Source organism: Tamandua tetradactyla, chromosome 22, assembly GCF_023851605.1.
Source record: "Tamandua tetradactyla isolate mTamTet1 chromosome 22, mTamTet1.pri, whole genome shotgun sequence".
NCBI classification, from domain to species: domain Eukaryota; kingdom Metazoa; phylum Chordata; class Mammalia; order Pilosa; family Myrmecophagidae; genus Tamandua; species Tamandua tetradactyla.
The window spans coordinates 17,134,365-17,150,286 of record NC_135348.1 but is presented as its reverse complement, the minus strand read 5'-3'; the positions used below and the strand labels follow the sequence as shown (position 1 = coordinate 17,150,286).

Genomic DNA, 15,922 nt, shown 5'->3' with positions numbered 1-15,922 from the left:
ATTTTTTAAATTTTTTTAAATATATATATATCATTATAAGATCAATTAAATATTACTAAATATGATAAAAACATATAAAATGCTTCACCTTGCTTCTCTCTCAACTTAAAAATGCATAATAAACATAGATAATTCATTAACCTTTTAATTACTATTTAAACTAGAGTGAAATCTGCTTCTTTGAAGATAAAAAAGTTTAAATAACACAAGAATACATTTTTAATCAAACACCATGACAGACTCTAAGCACTCAAAAAAAAAAGAAGACATGATATTATTTTAAAAGGTAAAGTTCAACAACAATAAAATTATAACTGGATCATTATGAAGAATCCCATTATTCCCCAAGTTGTTTAAAAATTACTATTTTGATAAGAATATATTTTTAAAAGTTCTATGTTTAAATCTACATCACAAATTTAAATTTAGTTACTAATATTTCTCATAAGGAATTAATGGTTTGCCTATGTGTGATTTTAGAAAACAAGTCTTTTTTCAGATAAAAGGAAAAAATACTCATAAAACATTTTTTATTGTTATGAATAGACCTCAGAACAAACAACTCAGTGCTAGATGACAGTTTAAAGATAGAAAAACAATTGTTAAATTTCAAATTTTAAGTGCATATGGTAACATCTGTTGACTTAAAAAGGATAAAATTGCAAAAAAAATCTGATTTTTTTTCAATGGAAGGGTTATTAGCCAAAAGCAAAAACAATAAAGAAAAAACTAGAACTCTAAAATCTATACCATAGTAGTACCTCCCAAAAAGAAAATGAACCCTAAAAGCAAAAGTGGCCTAATTAATTCTTATTTTTCCTTCTCCACCTCCTATAGTTGAAGATGTAGGGCCCTGAGACTATTATTGCTTTTAGATCACTTTGTTATTGACTATTCTCTGTATGGTCATTTATTTTAAAGGACTGATGTCACATTTGGTGTTATATCTGATGACATATTGTGGACATTTTCTTCCAGAAATGGCTCTTTAAGGTTGAGTGCAAGAGGTTAAGCTGCCCGACTGAGGCCAAACCTAAGATTACAGACTTTTAATCTAAATTCTTAATATATTTATTGAATATAATTTAACATTTATTTTTTAAACTGGTGTTATGAATTTATCATGAACTAATACCCTGAAAAAAGGAAATTAGTACTATTTCTAAACTTATTAAAATATAATAAATCTATATTCTGTAAAATCAAAACAACATTTATATGCAGAGATATATACCTTAATTGGCTTTCAAAAATAATACAATAAGTAAAACTCTATGATCAAAGAAAATATATTAACAAATTCAAAGGAATAAAAAGAGAACCTCTTCAGTACTTCCAATTTGCTTATAGGACTTCTGAATCATACGATAAATATTACATCAAAAAAAACAAAGATGTTTTGTTGTGCTCTGATAACAAGATGATGTAAAACAGGAACATATGAAAATAATGTCTAGTCTCTATTTCTGCAAACTATCTATCAAAACTATCTACAAATGATGGCATAAAAAGTGTCTAGGCTCTCTCCCATCTCATAATCTCATGCTAAAATACACTATTTGGTGGAAAAACCATATACACACAACACAATCTAGAAACCTATTTTTTTTGTAAATAAGCCTGATATTCATGGGTTTAAGGCAGACTTCCTTGATTAATGTACTCAAAGATGAACGTGTCACTTAAAAGGAGAAACATTTTATTTTCCCATTATGAAATAAAGGATCTATGTTAAGTTAGTTTTGCATGTGTAAATAAATAAATAAATAAACAAACAAACACACTTGACACCCTAAGTTTATAGGACCCAGCACAAACTATAAAAATTTTTACATCTATTTCTAGGGTGAATAACTATGAAATGTGGTGATGGATTATTTTACAACGTTTGTAATTACGAAGTTATGCTCTTCATTACCGAGTATTGTACCTGCTGCATTTTGGCAAGGAGTGGTTTATACACTGACCATGTTCCACGGCTGTTTTTAGTGTCGCTTCAGGATGTGTCGATCCGAGAGGGTTACGCACAAATCGTCGCCGGCGCCGCAAGTCATCTTCCCAGTAGTCAAGGCGCCAGAACTCACGAGGACGACTACAATGAAACAGAGAAGCCACATATGTTAGCAATTATCAAACAGCGTGGTAGCACTGAATTTCTGCATAAAGCTCTCCTTGTTTGCTCTGCCTTTTTTTCCCCCTCTCCTTCCTCTTAATTCTCCTTCCACCTCACACTACCCGTTCTGCAATCTTTAACTTAGGTATGTCCTTGAAAATAACAATATCACCTTCTAGTCTAAGGAACTCCTTTTCCTTTTCCTTGGAAGGTGAAATGAGCACTAAATACATCATTTTGAAATGAATTGCTGACAGTGTGATCAGTTTCCCCACACTCTAGTGGCATGTGCTCTGATTTCAGCCTCATTTCAGCCTCAGCAGGGCACCTTTCTCTGTGGCTGCATTTATAAGCCAGAATAGGGAAAAGGCTATTATAAATATGGTATAGCATTACCTATATTAATCAAAGTCTGTCCCCCTTCATTTTTCTTCCTAATTTGTGCCTTTTTGCACAAGGTCAGTAAATCACACCATGAATTCTTGGTCCAGAAAGTGTTAACTTTAATGAATATCTCAGTTACATGGTTATGTATGTGATAATAAAATATTACTCTGTTTAGATGTGCAGGAATTTAATTAAAATAATCTCTTAAAATATTCATTACATTTAGCCCCTGAGGCTTACAACAACAGAAGAAAATGCATTTCTTTTCCATTTACTGTTTTTAAATAAACCATTCCTGTAGAGTGAAATAGCAATCTGTTTCAAGCAAATCAGATTGGATTTCTGTTTTATGTAGTCTGTTTTTATATTTAATTAAAAACTACATGCTATATGATGTGCAATAATTACTATATCAAAAGCATACATTTGGAAGTGTATTTTTACAAAAAGTGTTCGCTCAATTTAAATCCTATATTTTTCCCAATTATGTAGATCTTTTATATACCAATATATAAATGCCACCTTTCTCTCCTGTTAGCTAATCATGATTTAGCATGCTAGAAAATATTTTGTAAAGAAAATACTAGTATGAAGATTTTTTTCAGTTACAGTAAGAAAAAAAATAATTTATATTTTTATTCACTAAAGATACACAGCATGAAAATCTGTGTTTCAATAATGAAATAAAAACCTTATTCCTAATCAAAACTTCTGCAGGAATGACCAATGCAGAATAAAATCTTGTAATTCATGAGCTAATAAAAGTGTGTATCTGTTAGCTCTGACAAATTAGTATGCTTGACCAATTGACAGTCTCAAAATATCCAAAAAAAGTTATCTTATTTGATGTTTTAAACATGAAATCCTTAAAATTTCAAAACAGATTTGTAAATAAGTACTTTCATTGATTTAAAAAAATGAGGTTAATACATCATAGGCACAAACAATATATTATTCAAAGAAAATATTTTTAAAATAATAGAAATCCAATGCCTTTTTTTTCTAAGAATCTGAAGAGAAAATAAGAACATCAAAGATGATCTTTGTTGATTGTGATCATGCATGAGGAGAATATATAATAAAAATGTAAAACAAAAAAGCATAAGAGTTACAGTCCTCAAAAAAAAGAAAATCCAAAAAGCTCATTTATTATACCTCATTATTTTGTTGCCTAAATTTTAAATAAAAACTAGTACTAAGACACGACTTAAAACTAAATTTAAACTACCTACAGTATATGCACACAAGCAAAAGACAACAGTCATTTGAGCTCAATTAATAACAGACAATTCTCCTTAGATGATTGTTCAAGAGGAAAAAAGGCAGAACACAGATGGTTGTGTGTATGGCTTTGATAGTTGTAGAGCTTGGATAGGCACTTCATCATTCTGCCTACCTACATTTATCTGTTAAAATTATTATCAAATATCAGCGAGGATGCAGCCGTGAATCACAGGCTGCTCCTCGTCTTCAGGGGGACGATACAATGAGGGTCTATTCATCAATGCGGCAATCGGCACAAGTAATTAGTTCCCTACACTGAGATCTCCGACAAAGGCTATTTCCAGTCAGCACCACAAACATATGACAATGTAAAGCTAATGAAAGCTGCTAAAATTTGTTAACCTTTTCTGCCATCAATCCTTCAATATTCTATGCTGCAGTATTATGCAAAGGTGGTAAATTATTAATTTGTCATTCATCTATCTTTCTGCATTTTGAGTCAAATTAAATGATGCCATTCTTCTTGATAACAATTAAAATTAATAGAGATATTAAGCTGCTATGATGCAATTATTACTAAATTAAGTAACAATAGATTATATTTTAATGCATGATAGTGAAGTCAAATCCAATGGCTATTAAAGTGTGTGCACAATTTTTTTTTTCTTTTTCTTTTATTTTATTTTTACATGAGCAGGCACCAGGAACCGAACCTGAGTCTCCAGCATGGCAGGTGAGAACTCGGCCACTGAGCCACCATTGCCCGCCTTGTACAATTATTTTTATTATTCAGTAGGAAAACCAAGAAATTATAAAAATATTCAAAAATTAATATTTATAAATGTAACAATCAAAATTTGGAGGAAATAAAATTATAAAATTAATTTTAAATCTTTTTAATATTAACAAAAAATGATGAAAATAGTGAAATGCAGCAGAAATAAAAAATACTAACATATTAGTAACAGAGAATTTGTTCACATAGTGGAAAAATTTTAAGATAAATTTTCACTTACCCAAACAAATATTTCTATTTACAAATATAAATGGTCCACCAAAAATAAAATCTCCTTAGGATACAATCCAAAGAATAAAGAAATTTATGTCTCAGCATGTTAACTCTTATAATATCATTAAACTATATTAATTAGAGGCTATCTTCTCAATACAAGTAATTACTTCCTGCTATAATTGAAAACAACCTGAAGACAAATCCAAAATCTGTTCTATCAGATCACAACTATAGGATCAATTATAAAAATCATGTAGAGAGACCAATGATTTTGATATATGCTTTGAGAGACTCTAGATATAAATCACTGGTCTAGGTGATACAAGATATAAAGCCCTCAAAGAGCTTAGTCCAATCGAATAGTTATTACTCTAATTTGAAAAAATAGCATCATTCGTCTAGTTTCTGATCATGAAAGTAATCATGTTGCTTGGAAAAAAAAAAAGTCATACTCATGTTTTCAGAAAAGGATGATAACTGGCATGTTTAAAGTCATTTATATAGTAATTGACCAGGCCAAAAAATCTAATGTTTTGTGTTCTGGCCCTACTCCCTTTCAACAACATGCATTTCCAGTACCACCAGCATTTCCAGCTCTACCACCAAAAATGCAAAGCACACTTTGTCATTTTAGAACAGGGGCATGTGTAGGTTTTGATTTTCCACTTAAAGATTCTACTCTCACTTAAGGAGGATGAGATTGTCAAATTTAGCATAGTCGATCCAACTCTTCCATAATACTATGAGAGAACTAAACAGGTTATTTGTGAATTTTTGTAGTTATCACCAAAATACAGCCAGAAAAATTAAAAAGACTTCAAGTATTCAGAGACATATTGCTAGCCAAATACTAATATGAATGAGATGGGAAATCATCTATTCTGAGGCCTCAGAAATATGTTTCATTACATACCTATAACTCTCCCTATATTTATCTATCCAAAAATATTATGTTAATACAACCATATGCCACTTTCACAGACTTCAACTTTTTGCATATCCACTAATAATTAAACATCAGATTCTAAAATTATTCAAATTAAGGATGTGAGCCTACATCCTAAAAAAATGAAAATATTTATATTTCCTTCTCAAGAGATAAAATCTGCTCCGTAAAGGTACTGTGCTTAGGTCTCTTCTTAGGATACAAGCTACAAGCACTAAGATCTTTGACTTATAGGGATACAGATATTGAAAAGTTAAGGATGGAACTGAAGTAAAATTTTTAAACTTTTCTTTCTGATTTTTTTCCCCCATTCTTTGATTTAATTTCAAACCAAAGAGTAAAATTACCACATAGGTCTAAATGATCTTTTTGAAGTGTAAGCATAAGTCATTTGACTATATTCATACTTTATTTTAAAAAGCTTCACATTTATATGTGTTTATATTCACACATTTCACATAAGACTGCAATCTACAAAAATATTATAAGACAATGCCATTTTAAAACAGATAATATGTAGTTTGTCTTTTACTAGAACAGAACACAAACAGGTCTCATTCTCTTTCCTAAATCCACAGTGGTTAGTGATTTTATTAGTTAAAATAAATGAATGAGAATGAACCTAATGAGATTAGTTCAAAGAGGTAGGGGTGTTAAAACAGAATTAATAATTAAGTTATGGCCCCATTCTTCTTCTAACTGTTGAATGGCTCAACTGCCAATAAAGTGATTATTATTATTACATGTAAGTTGCAAGACTTCTCTTAAATTTAGCTGCCCTCAAAGAAACAACAGCAAGTCAATTAACACAGAATGAATAGATGAATTTTCAGATAAACACCTAAAATATTTTCTAATAAAAGTTATTCACTTTTCCTTATATCAGGTGCTGCTGAGAATAAAAGGGTTATTAAGACACTGTCCCTCATATTGGAAGAAGACAGATGGGAAAATAAACAATAAGAATTTTTAAAAGTACATGTGATAGGGGAGCCCATGTAAGAATCCCAATTATTATATAATCTAAATGTATTGACATCTATTATCAAATTAGTCAGATATATGCATGTCTGTTGTCTCACCGGTTTTAATTTCATTTTAATGTATTCTGGATACATATCAGTAAAAGAATGCTAGTTTTAAAAAGAAAAAACTGTCACAATAATGCACACAGATTAGAATAATTTCCCATTTGGCATCTTACTCACTTTCTTGGGACAATGCCTGCTAAATCTTGATGACCTTAACAGAAGTCAGTAATAAACTCTTCTGGCTAGAGGAAAATTCTAAATCCTAGAAAATTTTAGTACTCCATATTTCGTTCTTAAATTTTTACATTACATGTGTTTCTAACTCCTAAACCTGGCTAGCTTCTATTTCCATATTTTTAGATTAAAAAAAAATTCATGTTAAATGTTAGCTACAATTGAAGTAACTGGTAACCCTTAAAAAGCAGTAAATGTTTTCACTGCACTGTCAGTTAGCAGATAAAAGTGCTTAAGTTCTAGATGGGCTTCACTTTTGGCATAAAACTCGGTGAAGTAATGTTCACGTTCTATAGAGTATCATTTAATATAAGAGAATGTTTTATCTCACAAACTGAAATCTAGCGTCCCTTCATGCAGATAGACAGAATATTAACTAAAACTTCTATTTACCAAATACCAACTACAAATTAAATGCAGAAGATCTATGCTCCCTGGTATCTTAATGAAATAGGTTTTGGGGAAAGAAAAAAAGTTCAATTGTATTCTACATGTATTCTACATTTTCTAAAGCAGAATACATGTTTTACTGAGGCCTGACATGAGTAATTTCTAGTATGTTGATACACTAGAGCATCATATATTTTATGTGATTATATAAAATTATATTTTATGTAATATGAATATATACAGCACTATTCAGGGTATCTCTCTATTTGCTTTTTAAAGCCATCCAAATACCCATTTTCAATTCACCATTTAAGACATTTTAAAAAGATAAACTTTTGCAACCAAGTCTATTATTATTATTATTATATTCCTGCCTGCCATTCATCTATTCATTTAGCATTTTTACTAAAGAGTAAATAAAATTACGAGAAAATAAAAATCTAGTGTTAGACTTCCAATTACATCTCTAACAAAAGATGACTTGAAAAAAAAAAAACACTAAAATAAACGATGTGATTGAAGCTTTAAAACTCACCTTAGTAAGCACACTATTAAATCAAATTTGGTACAGTTTAAAATAAATAAATAACTCCAGTTAACAAAAAAATTCACCAAACTTTCATTGTATGCCAATTATGCATCAGATCTTGTACATAAAAATAAATTATGCTGGGCTCAGTCCTAGAAACTTTTTATGGTGTAATAGAGATAAAGAAGTTATGAAATACCATAAATACAACTTTAAAATAGCTAACATTTATTTTGCATTAGGCCACTCTGTGCCAGACTAAATGCTCTTTGGTATATACTAGTACCGAGCCCCATACCAAACCTGCTATAAGTACATACAGTTATTATTTTAAAAATGAGAAAATTGAGGTTACCCATGGGCAGTGAATTCAATAGGATCTATTGACTCCAAAGACGATGAGCTTTTCATAGTATGACATTTCCTCTAACACAACTAGTTGAGTACTATTATAGATATAATAGAAGGGCTAACTAACCCTGCCTGGGATACTGAGGATTTCACTAAGGTTTCAATAGGGATCTAATTTATAAGTTTGATGACACAGACCAAACATCCTAACTGGAACAAAGCAAGCACTTATAAATAATCAATTAAAGAATGAACAATTGGCCTTTACACAGAAACTTAAACAATAAATAGGAGCTTGCTAGGCAAAACATAAAAGTCATGTTTAAACAGTAGAAATAGCATGAACAAAGGCAAAGAATCATAACATAGCACCTCTTATCTAAGGAAGTTCAAATTAAGAAAGATCCTGGTAAGCCAGCCTGGGGTCGTATAAACTAGGGGAGGAATCTGATTTAGAACGAGATTTTTAAACGCCTTGAATAGTAACCAAAAGTAGTTACCATTACATCTTATAGTCAACAGAAAGTCAACCAATCTTTTGCAACAGAGGACTGTTATGATCAGTCTTGTATTTTACATGGCAGTAATATCATTAGAAAGACCTAAATTAAGGCTGTGGGGTGGAGCCTAAAGGCTAACATTTGAGAGACATATCTGAAGTAGAAATGATAAGATACAGTGAGATATTCAATATGGAGGAAAGAAGAAAGGAGATGATGAGAAGAAAATTGAGATTTGTGGCAGAGCGGCAGGGAAGGGATGAAGTTGCTATTTAACTGAAATGAATGAAGGCTAAGCAGGTGCAACAAAGGAGAATAATCATTTCCTGTAAATCTCATAACATCCAGGCAAGTATGTCTACTAGATAAGCAATAAAACTCTGGAATTCAAAAGAGAGGCCTGGGCTAGAGACATAAAATTGGCAGATCTGATCAGCCAAGAAAATGGGTGGACTTGGACAATCACTTAACAAAAACTTACTGAATGTTTATTTGATGTCAGGTGTTGTGCTAGACTCAGAGAAACACATACTGAAAGGACAGGAAAAAACTGGGGGAACGCCAGTATTTAAGAAATTATAGGGCAAGATCAATGAAAAAAACAGAAAAGGAATTAATTGTTTCTTACAATCAATTACATAAGATAAAAGATAATAGGAGATAATAGGAGAAACAAAATAAAATGAGGCTAGACAAAGGATTAAATATTTTTCAAGGCAGGGAGTGAGCAACTATATCCTTCTGATGGTTTGGAAGAAAGAAATACGCAGCCATAATACAATCATGATCAAGACTGAGGAAACAGTTTACATATCCAGGGATGCAGAATTAAAAGAATTACAGAAAAATGATGCACTTCCCCAAAAAACAAAACAAACAAGCAAAACAAACAAAAATTCAACAAATGGTGCTGCAATAATGGAATACTCACATGGAAAAATAATGAAATGTGAACCCACCATAAAGCATACCAAAAAAAAAAAAAAAAGAATTACAGAACAATGACATGGAGCCATGCCCCCAAGCCTATCCATATCTGAACTTCTTATAAGAGATAAAGATTTTCTTTACTGTTTAAATCAGTTTGAGATAGGTTTTCTAATACTACCTTTAACATCTAACAGAGACAAGGATTATTAGTGATACTATAGGCAGTTTGATTACAGCTGTGGAATGGAAAGCCAAAAAATAATGAGTTTATATCTTGGTGGATATAGTTAATGTTGCATTCTTTTGCAAAAATTTTAGCATGAAAGGTATTAGGGAAATAGGGTGGAAAAGGGTTAAAGAACAGACTTAAAGGAAGAAGTCAAAAGAAAGATATAACTGAAGGTAGGTAGGTCAGGGGACAGAAAAAAGAAAGGTCTCAGAAAGGCACAGGAGGTATGACCCTGTAGAAAAAAAAAAACAGAGTAATTAGACTGGACCATAAGGAAGGTCACCCTCTCTTTTTGTAGCAAGATTGAAGGATATTAGACTCAGCATTGTAATAAGTTTCAGGCTAAATAAAAGAAAAACTGAAGAAATTTTGGGCTGATTATTCAGATTTTTCTCTATAAAATAGCAGGTTTTTCTCTAAGGAATAAAATAAGCCCTTCATAGTATGACAATTTCATCTTAAAATAAATAATTTAAAAGTTTATATTCAATATAAAACCCAGCAAAATCCAACATTTCCCACTTTTAAAATAAGTCTGTATACCTTTTAGGAAAATATTAGTGAATGTAAATAAACAATTTAAAAAGACATAATAGGGTGGGCCACGGTGGCTCAGCAGGCAAGAATGCTTGCCTGCCATGCCAGAGGACCTGGGTTCGATTCCCGGTGCCTGCCCATGTTAGAAAAAAAAAAAAGACATAATAGAAAAAATATAGACTGTACTTTGGGATCTAGATAAATAAAGCATTAGCAAAAAACCACAGGGGAGGACAGGCTTATTATTTAACACTACCAGGTTTTTAAGACAATTGGAAGCCAGCTCTTTCAATAGCAGCTATCATCTCTAAAAACTTTCTAGTATTTTCCATTTTGAAGCAATTTTTCGCATTATTAGGTGATTTATTTTCCTCTCTTTCTTTGCTACATTTCATTTTTCTCTGGTTCTCACAGAACAGTTCTGTTTTGGTTTAATTACATTAGTTTCCAAGTATTTTTTGAGTGCCTGCTACCATTTGGAAAGCATTTTCAGGGTACTATAAAAGATACTGTACTAATACGGGGAAAACATAGTCTCTAATCTCATAGCATTTATTATCTGGGACAAAGTAATTATATTTTTAATAAAAAAGAATTATACATAAAGGTAGCAAAAGATCCAGGCCATAAGAAAAGTAATCCCAGAGCGCTGGAATTTCAAAGGAGGGTATGATCACATCTGTCTTAAGAGATCAGAAAAGTCTTCAAGGAGCAAAAAGACTTTTGAGAAAGGTCTTAAAGATAGAGTCAAGTTTAACTGATATGCAGAGAAGAAGGTGGCATTCTCTAGGCCTTTCAGAAAGCATAAACGAAAGTACAAAGGTCAGGAAATAGGAAAACGTCTTATTTGGTTGATCCCAGGAGGAAATAAGGTATAAAAGATACATTTGGGCCACACCATAAAAAACCAGGAATGAAAAAATAATGTGTTTATATTTCACTTATTCATTTAATCAACAAACATTTATTGAGCACTAATGACACAAAAGGACCTGTGCTTCACGCGGGATACAAAGATACTCAACTGAAAATGTCATTATCCTTAAGGATACAGAAACAGATACATGCAGAAACAATCACAATATATGCAAAAGGTGCTGTAGGAACACAGTGGAGGGGCATTATCCAAAGTAACGGAAGCCTTCTTGAAAGGTAGTAACACAAAAATTCAATTAAAGAGTTAAGAGATATTAATTAACCAAGAGAATTAAAAAAAAAAAAGGAAAGTGTTCTCTGTTGAGGGAATAGTATTAGGAAAGCTAAAATGATAAGAAATAACTGGGTATAAGCTAAAGTTTCTTTTTCCACATTCTTTGGAGCGTATAAGGCAAGAAGCGGCAAGAGAAGCAGCTACAGAAATAGGCAGGGGCCAAATCATGGAGTATCATCCATGTCATCCTAAGGAATTTGGATTTTATTCTGTAGCAATGGGGGAGATATGAAGAGTGTTAATCAGGGCTTGTGATTGCAGAACACTAAGTCCAGCAAAATATAACAATTAGATTAGAAGGAAAATATACCTGAAATGAGGGTACAAGTTAGGACATTGTTGCAATAATTTGAGCAAGACGTAATGAGGGCCTTCAACAAAAATTTTTTAAATGTCTTTATTTTCTGATTTATCTTATATGTGCATTATTGTCTAAGATTCTCTGTGAATCAAGGTGGACAATAAATATAAATGAAGAAGGCCATGAAAGAAAAGTTCAAGTATGTTTATAATAAAATTGTAAAGCACATGATTTAAGAATCTAATTGAATGGCACATAAAGTAGTATCGGCCTAGACTGAAGTAGAGTGATCAAAATCCAGCAGATGTTACTTTATGTCAGTCAGGAAATGACATGCATGTACTCCACTCATGTTCCATTGATTTTACCCAATCATATGCCCTCCCGTGGGAAAACTAGTCCTTGGCTACACAGCCAGTTTCCAGCGGCAAATCTTACATTATGAAAAGAGAATATGAAAATATGGTGGTCATCTAGTCATATGTATCACAGACAGGACTCATTATAGAATATAAAATATAAAAAAGAAGAACAGAAGATGCCAAGAATGTAGTAAGGAATATCATAATATCTTATATAGGATAATTAGGGAAGGACCCCCGGGGAATGTAACATTTGAGCAAAGACTTGAACAAGGGAAAACCTCAGTTACGTGGATGTCTTAGGGAAGAGAACTACAGGTAGAGACAACAGTAAATCCAAAGGCCCTGTGGAAATACACTTGGTGAAACCACAGAAAAACAAAGAAATTATTTTGTAAGGTAAAGAGTAACAGAATAAGTAAAGATCAGATAGTTCTTAGGAGGGTCAAATCATGGAAGACCTCTTAGTTTATGACAAGAATTTGACTTTTATGTTCTGTAGGATGAGTAGACAGAGGATTTTGAGCAGAGAAATGATGTAATCTGACTTATGTTTCAACATCATCATTCTGGCTGCTGCGAGAGCCTAACTGTGGGTGGCAGAACAATGTAAGAAAAAGACGGTCCAGTTTGTATATTTGTGCAATAATCTAAGGGCAAGATAATGATATTTGAGACCAAAAATCCACTTTTCTCTTCTTCCTAGGTGGACAACTATTCCACATTTTCCAATCTCCTTTAGAATTAACTGTGGCTATATGACTGAGCTCCAACTAATAGAATGTGAATAGAAGTGACATGAACCACTTTCAAGTCTGGCCCATAAAAACTTTCCATACACCAATGTCCATGCTCTTTCCCCTTTCATTAGCTTGATCCAGATGAACATGGCAATCTTGCAAGACAAGGACTAAAGACAGTACAGCTACTAAATGGAAGAAATCATCCATCAGGAAACAAAGGTTTTATACTCTACATGAAAACTAAAGTTCTACTGTGGTAAGTCACTGAGATTTTGGATTTTATCTATTAAAACACCTTGTATTTCTCTAATTGAGGCAGATATCCAAGCAGAGATGTTAAGTAGACAATTGAATATGTGAATATGGAGTGCAAAAATAAAGGATTTAACTAGATATATAATTTTGGAGTTTCAATGTATACTGTATATAAAATACATGTATGGACTGGCAGAGATCTTCAAGGATGTTAGTAAAGTCAGAGAAGAGAACAAAAAAGATGAAATCCAAGCACGAATGTATAGTTACCCCAATATTAAAGATAAGGAGGAATTTTTAGCAAGCAGTGGTCAGTGGTAGGGGGAAAACCAGAAAAGTACAGTGTCCCAGAAATCAAATGAAAGACTGTTTCAAGGAGGAGGGAATAGTCAGCCATGTCAAAGGGTAACAACAAGTAAGGTTTTAGAATGACAACTGACCAATAGATTTAGCAATATGGATGGCACTGGTGACACTGAACAGAACAGTTACAATAGAACAGTAGGGAAAAAACTAAAATGAAGTGAGTGCAAGAGAGAATAATAGAAGAGAAATTGGAGAAAGCAAGTAGAGACAAACCTTGCAAAGTTCTTAAAATGTAAGGAAGCCATTTTATAGTTTATATTGGATATAGTATATTACAAACATTTTTGGGGAAAATATGAATGCAAACAGTTGTACCAAATCACACAATGTAAATGCTACAGAATTTTACAACACAAAGAGATTCTTCTAGACCTTGATAAATCAGATTACTCTTGGTGTATATAAGTTCAATTTGGAAAACTGAAAAGTCAAAATCACAAAGATTCATAGATGTCTAAGAGTTCATTCATGTCCGGTTCGTCCGTCTGTAGAGTCAAGGACTTTAGTTCATTGTATTGGCAAGCTTGTTAATTAGGGCTTATTCTTTGAAAGATTAAGATAAAATTGTTCCTTCAAAAAATCTATTGGTGGCCACTGTAGTAGCTCTACCAGGCGCACTGTTATTGACATTAATTTCAATAATTAAAATATGAACTGTCTCAAAAAACAAGAACAAAGAAGTAAGTTTCAATTTAAAAATCAATGAAGAAATGACAACCTACACAATGGGAGAAAATACATGGAAACTTCATATCTGATAAAGGTTTAATGCCCAGAATATGTAAAGAAATCCTTCAATTTAACAACAACAACAACAAAAAAAAAACCCAATTAAAAAATGGGCAAAAAACTCAAACAGACATCTCTCCAAACAAGGCATACAAATCGCTAGAAAGCACCTGAAAAAAAATCCTCAACATCATTAGTCATCAGGGAAATGCAAATAAAAACCACAATGAGATATCATTTCATACCCATCAGAATGGCAATTATTAAAAAAAAAAACACAGAGAAAATAACAAGGGTTGGAGAGGATGTGAAAATATAGGAATATTCATTTATTGTTAGTGGTAACGTAAAATGGTGCAGCTGCTCTGAAAAACAGTTTGGAAGTTCCTCAGAAAGCTAAGTACAGAATTACCATATGACTTGGCAATCCGACTACTCAGTATATATCCAAAATAATTGAAAGCTGGGTCTCAAACAGGTATTTGCATACCAATATTCACCGTGGCATGATTCACAATTGACAAAAGATGGAAGAAACCCAAGCACCCAACAACCTATAGAAGGATAAATAAAATGTGACCTATACATAGAATGGAATATTATTCAGTCGTTCAAAAAAATGAAGTCCTGATATATGTGACAACATGGATGAACTCTGAAGACATCATGTTGAGTGAAATAAGCCAGACACAAAAGGACAAATACAATATTTTCTCAGATTTGGGACAATTAGAAAAAGCAAACTCATAGAGTTAGAATCTAGGATAAAGGTTATCAGGAGACAAAGGGGTAGGGATAGATTTCCTATTTAGAATGATGGATACGTTTTAGTAATGGATAGTGGATAGAGGGTAGCACAACATTTTCACATAATTAAAAATGATGAAAAATATATCTAAATGTGATTAAAAGGGGAAATAATAGGTTGTATATATGGTAATAAGAATAAATTTTTTTTCATCCATGGAACTACACTACATAAACGGTGAATTCTAATTTAAACCATGGACTTTAGTTAATAGTACAATTATAAAAACATGCTATCATCAATTTTAACATATATTCTATATCATTACAAGGTGGTAATAATAGGGTGGCAAATGAAAACCCTGTATGTGTGACTGTTCTGCAAACAGACAACTTCTCTCATAAAGAAAAAGAAATGAGTCCTGTGTGATTACATTATTAATATGAACTGAATAGAAAGTCTATAAATGAAAGAAAAGTGGAATTCTGAACATTTAAAATGAATAACAGCATTATCAATTTAGACAACTTAATATCTGTAGTGAAATGTTCACATATTCTAATCTGTGTATGTGGAAGTCTTAATGACTACACATTCATTTTGTTGTATAAATTCTTTGCTCTAGCTACTAAACCTTGTCTCATAGTCATAATAGGATGCATTGCTGGACAATTCTCCATTGATAGTTTATTTTCTTTTTACCCATGTAAGAAGACTGACTCTTTAAGTAGTCAAAAGTTTACTTTTCATTATTCTCCTTCATTCATTAAATTATATGTGCAGGGCTAAATACAT

General features: G+C 32.0%; 1 protein-coding gene across 5 annotated transcripts in view; it reads right to left on the bottom strand.

Moving 5' to 3' along the window:
* LRBA (LPS responsive beige-like anchor protein) overlaps positions 1 to 15,922 on the bottom strand; it is a 1,037,640-nt gene that overhangs the window by 419,929 nt on the left and 601,789 nt on the right. For all 5 annotated transcript variants that reach the window (XM_077139839.1, XM_077139840.1, XM_077139843.1 and 2 more), the window contains one exon: positions 1,968 to 2,092. In XM_077139839.1, the coding sequence (XP_076995954.1) occupies positions 1,968 to 2,092 (125 nt within the window). The remainder of the gene's footprint in view (positions 1 to 1,967; positions 2,093 to 15,922) is intronic.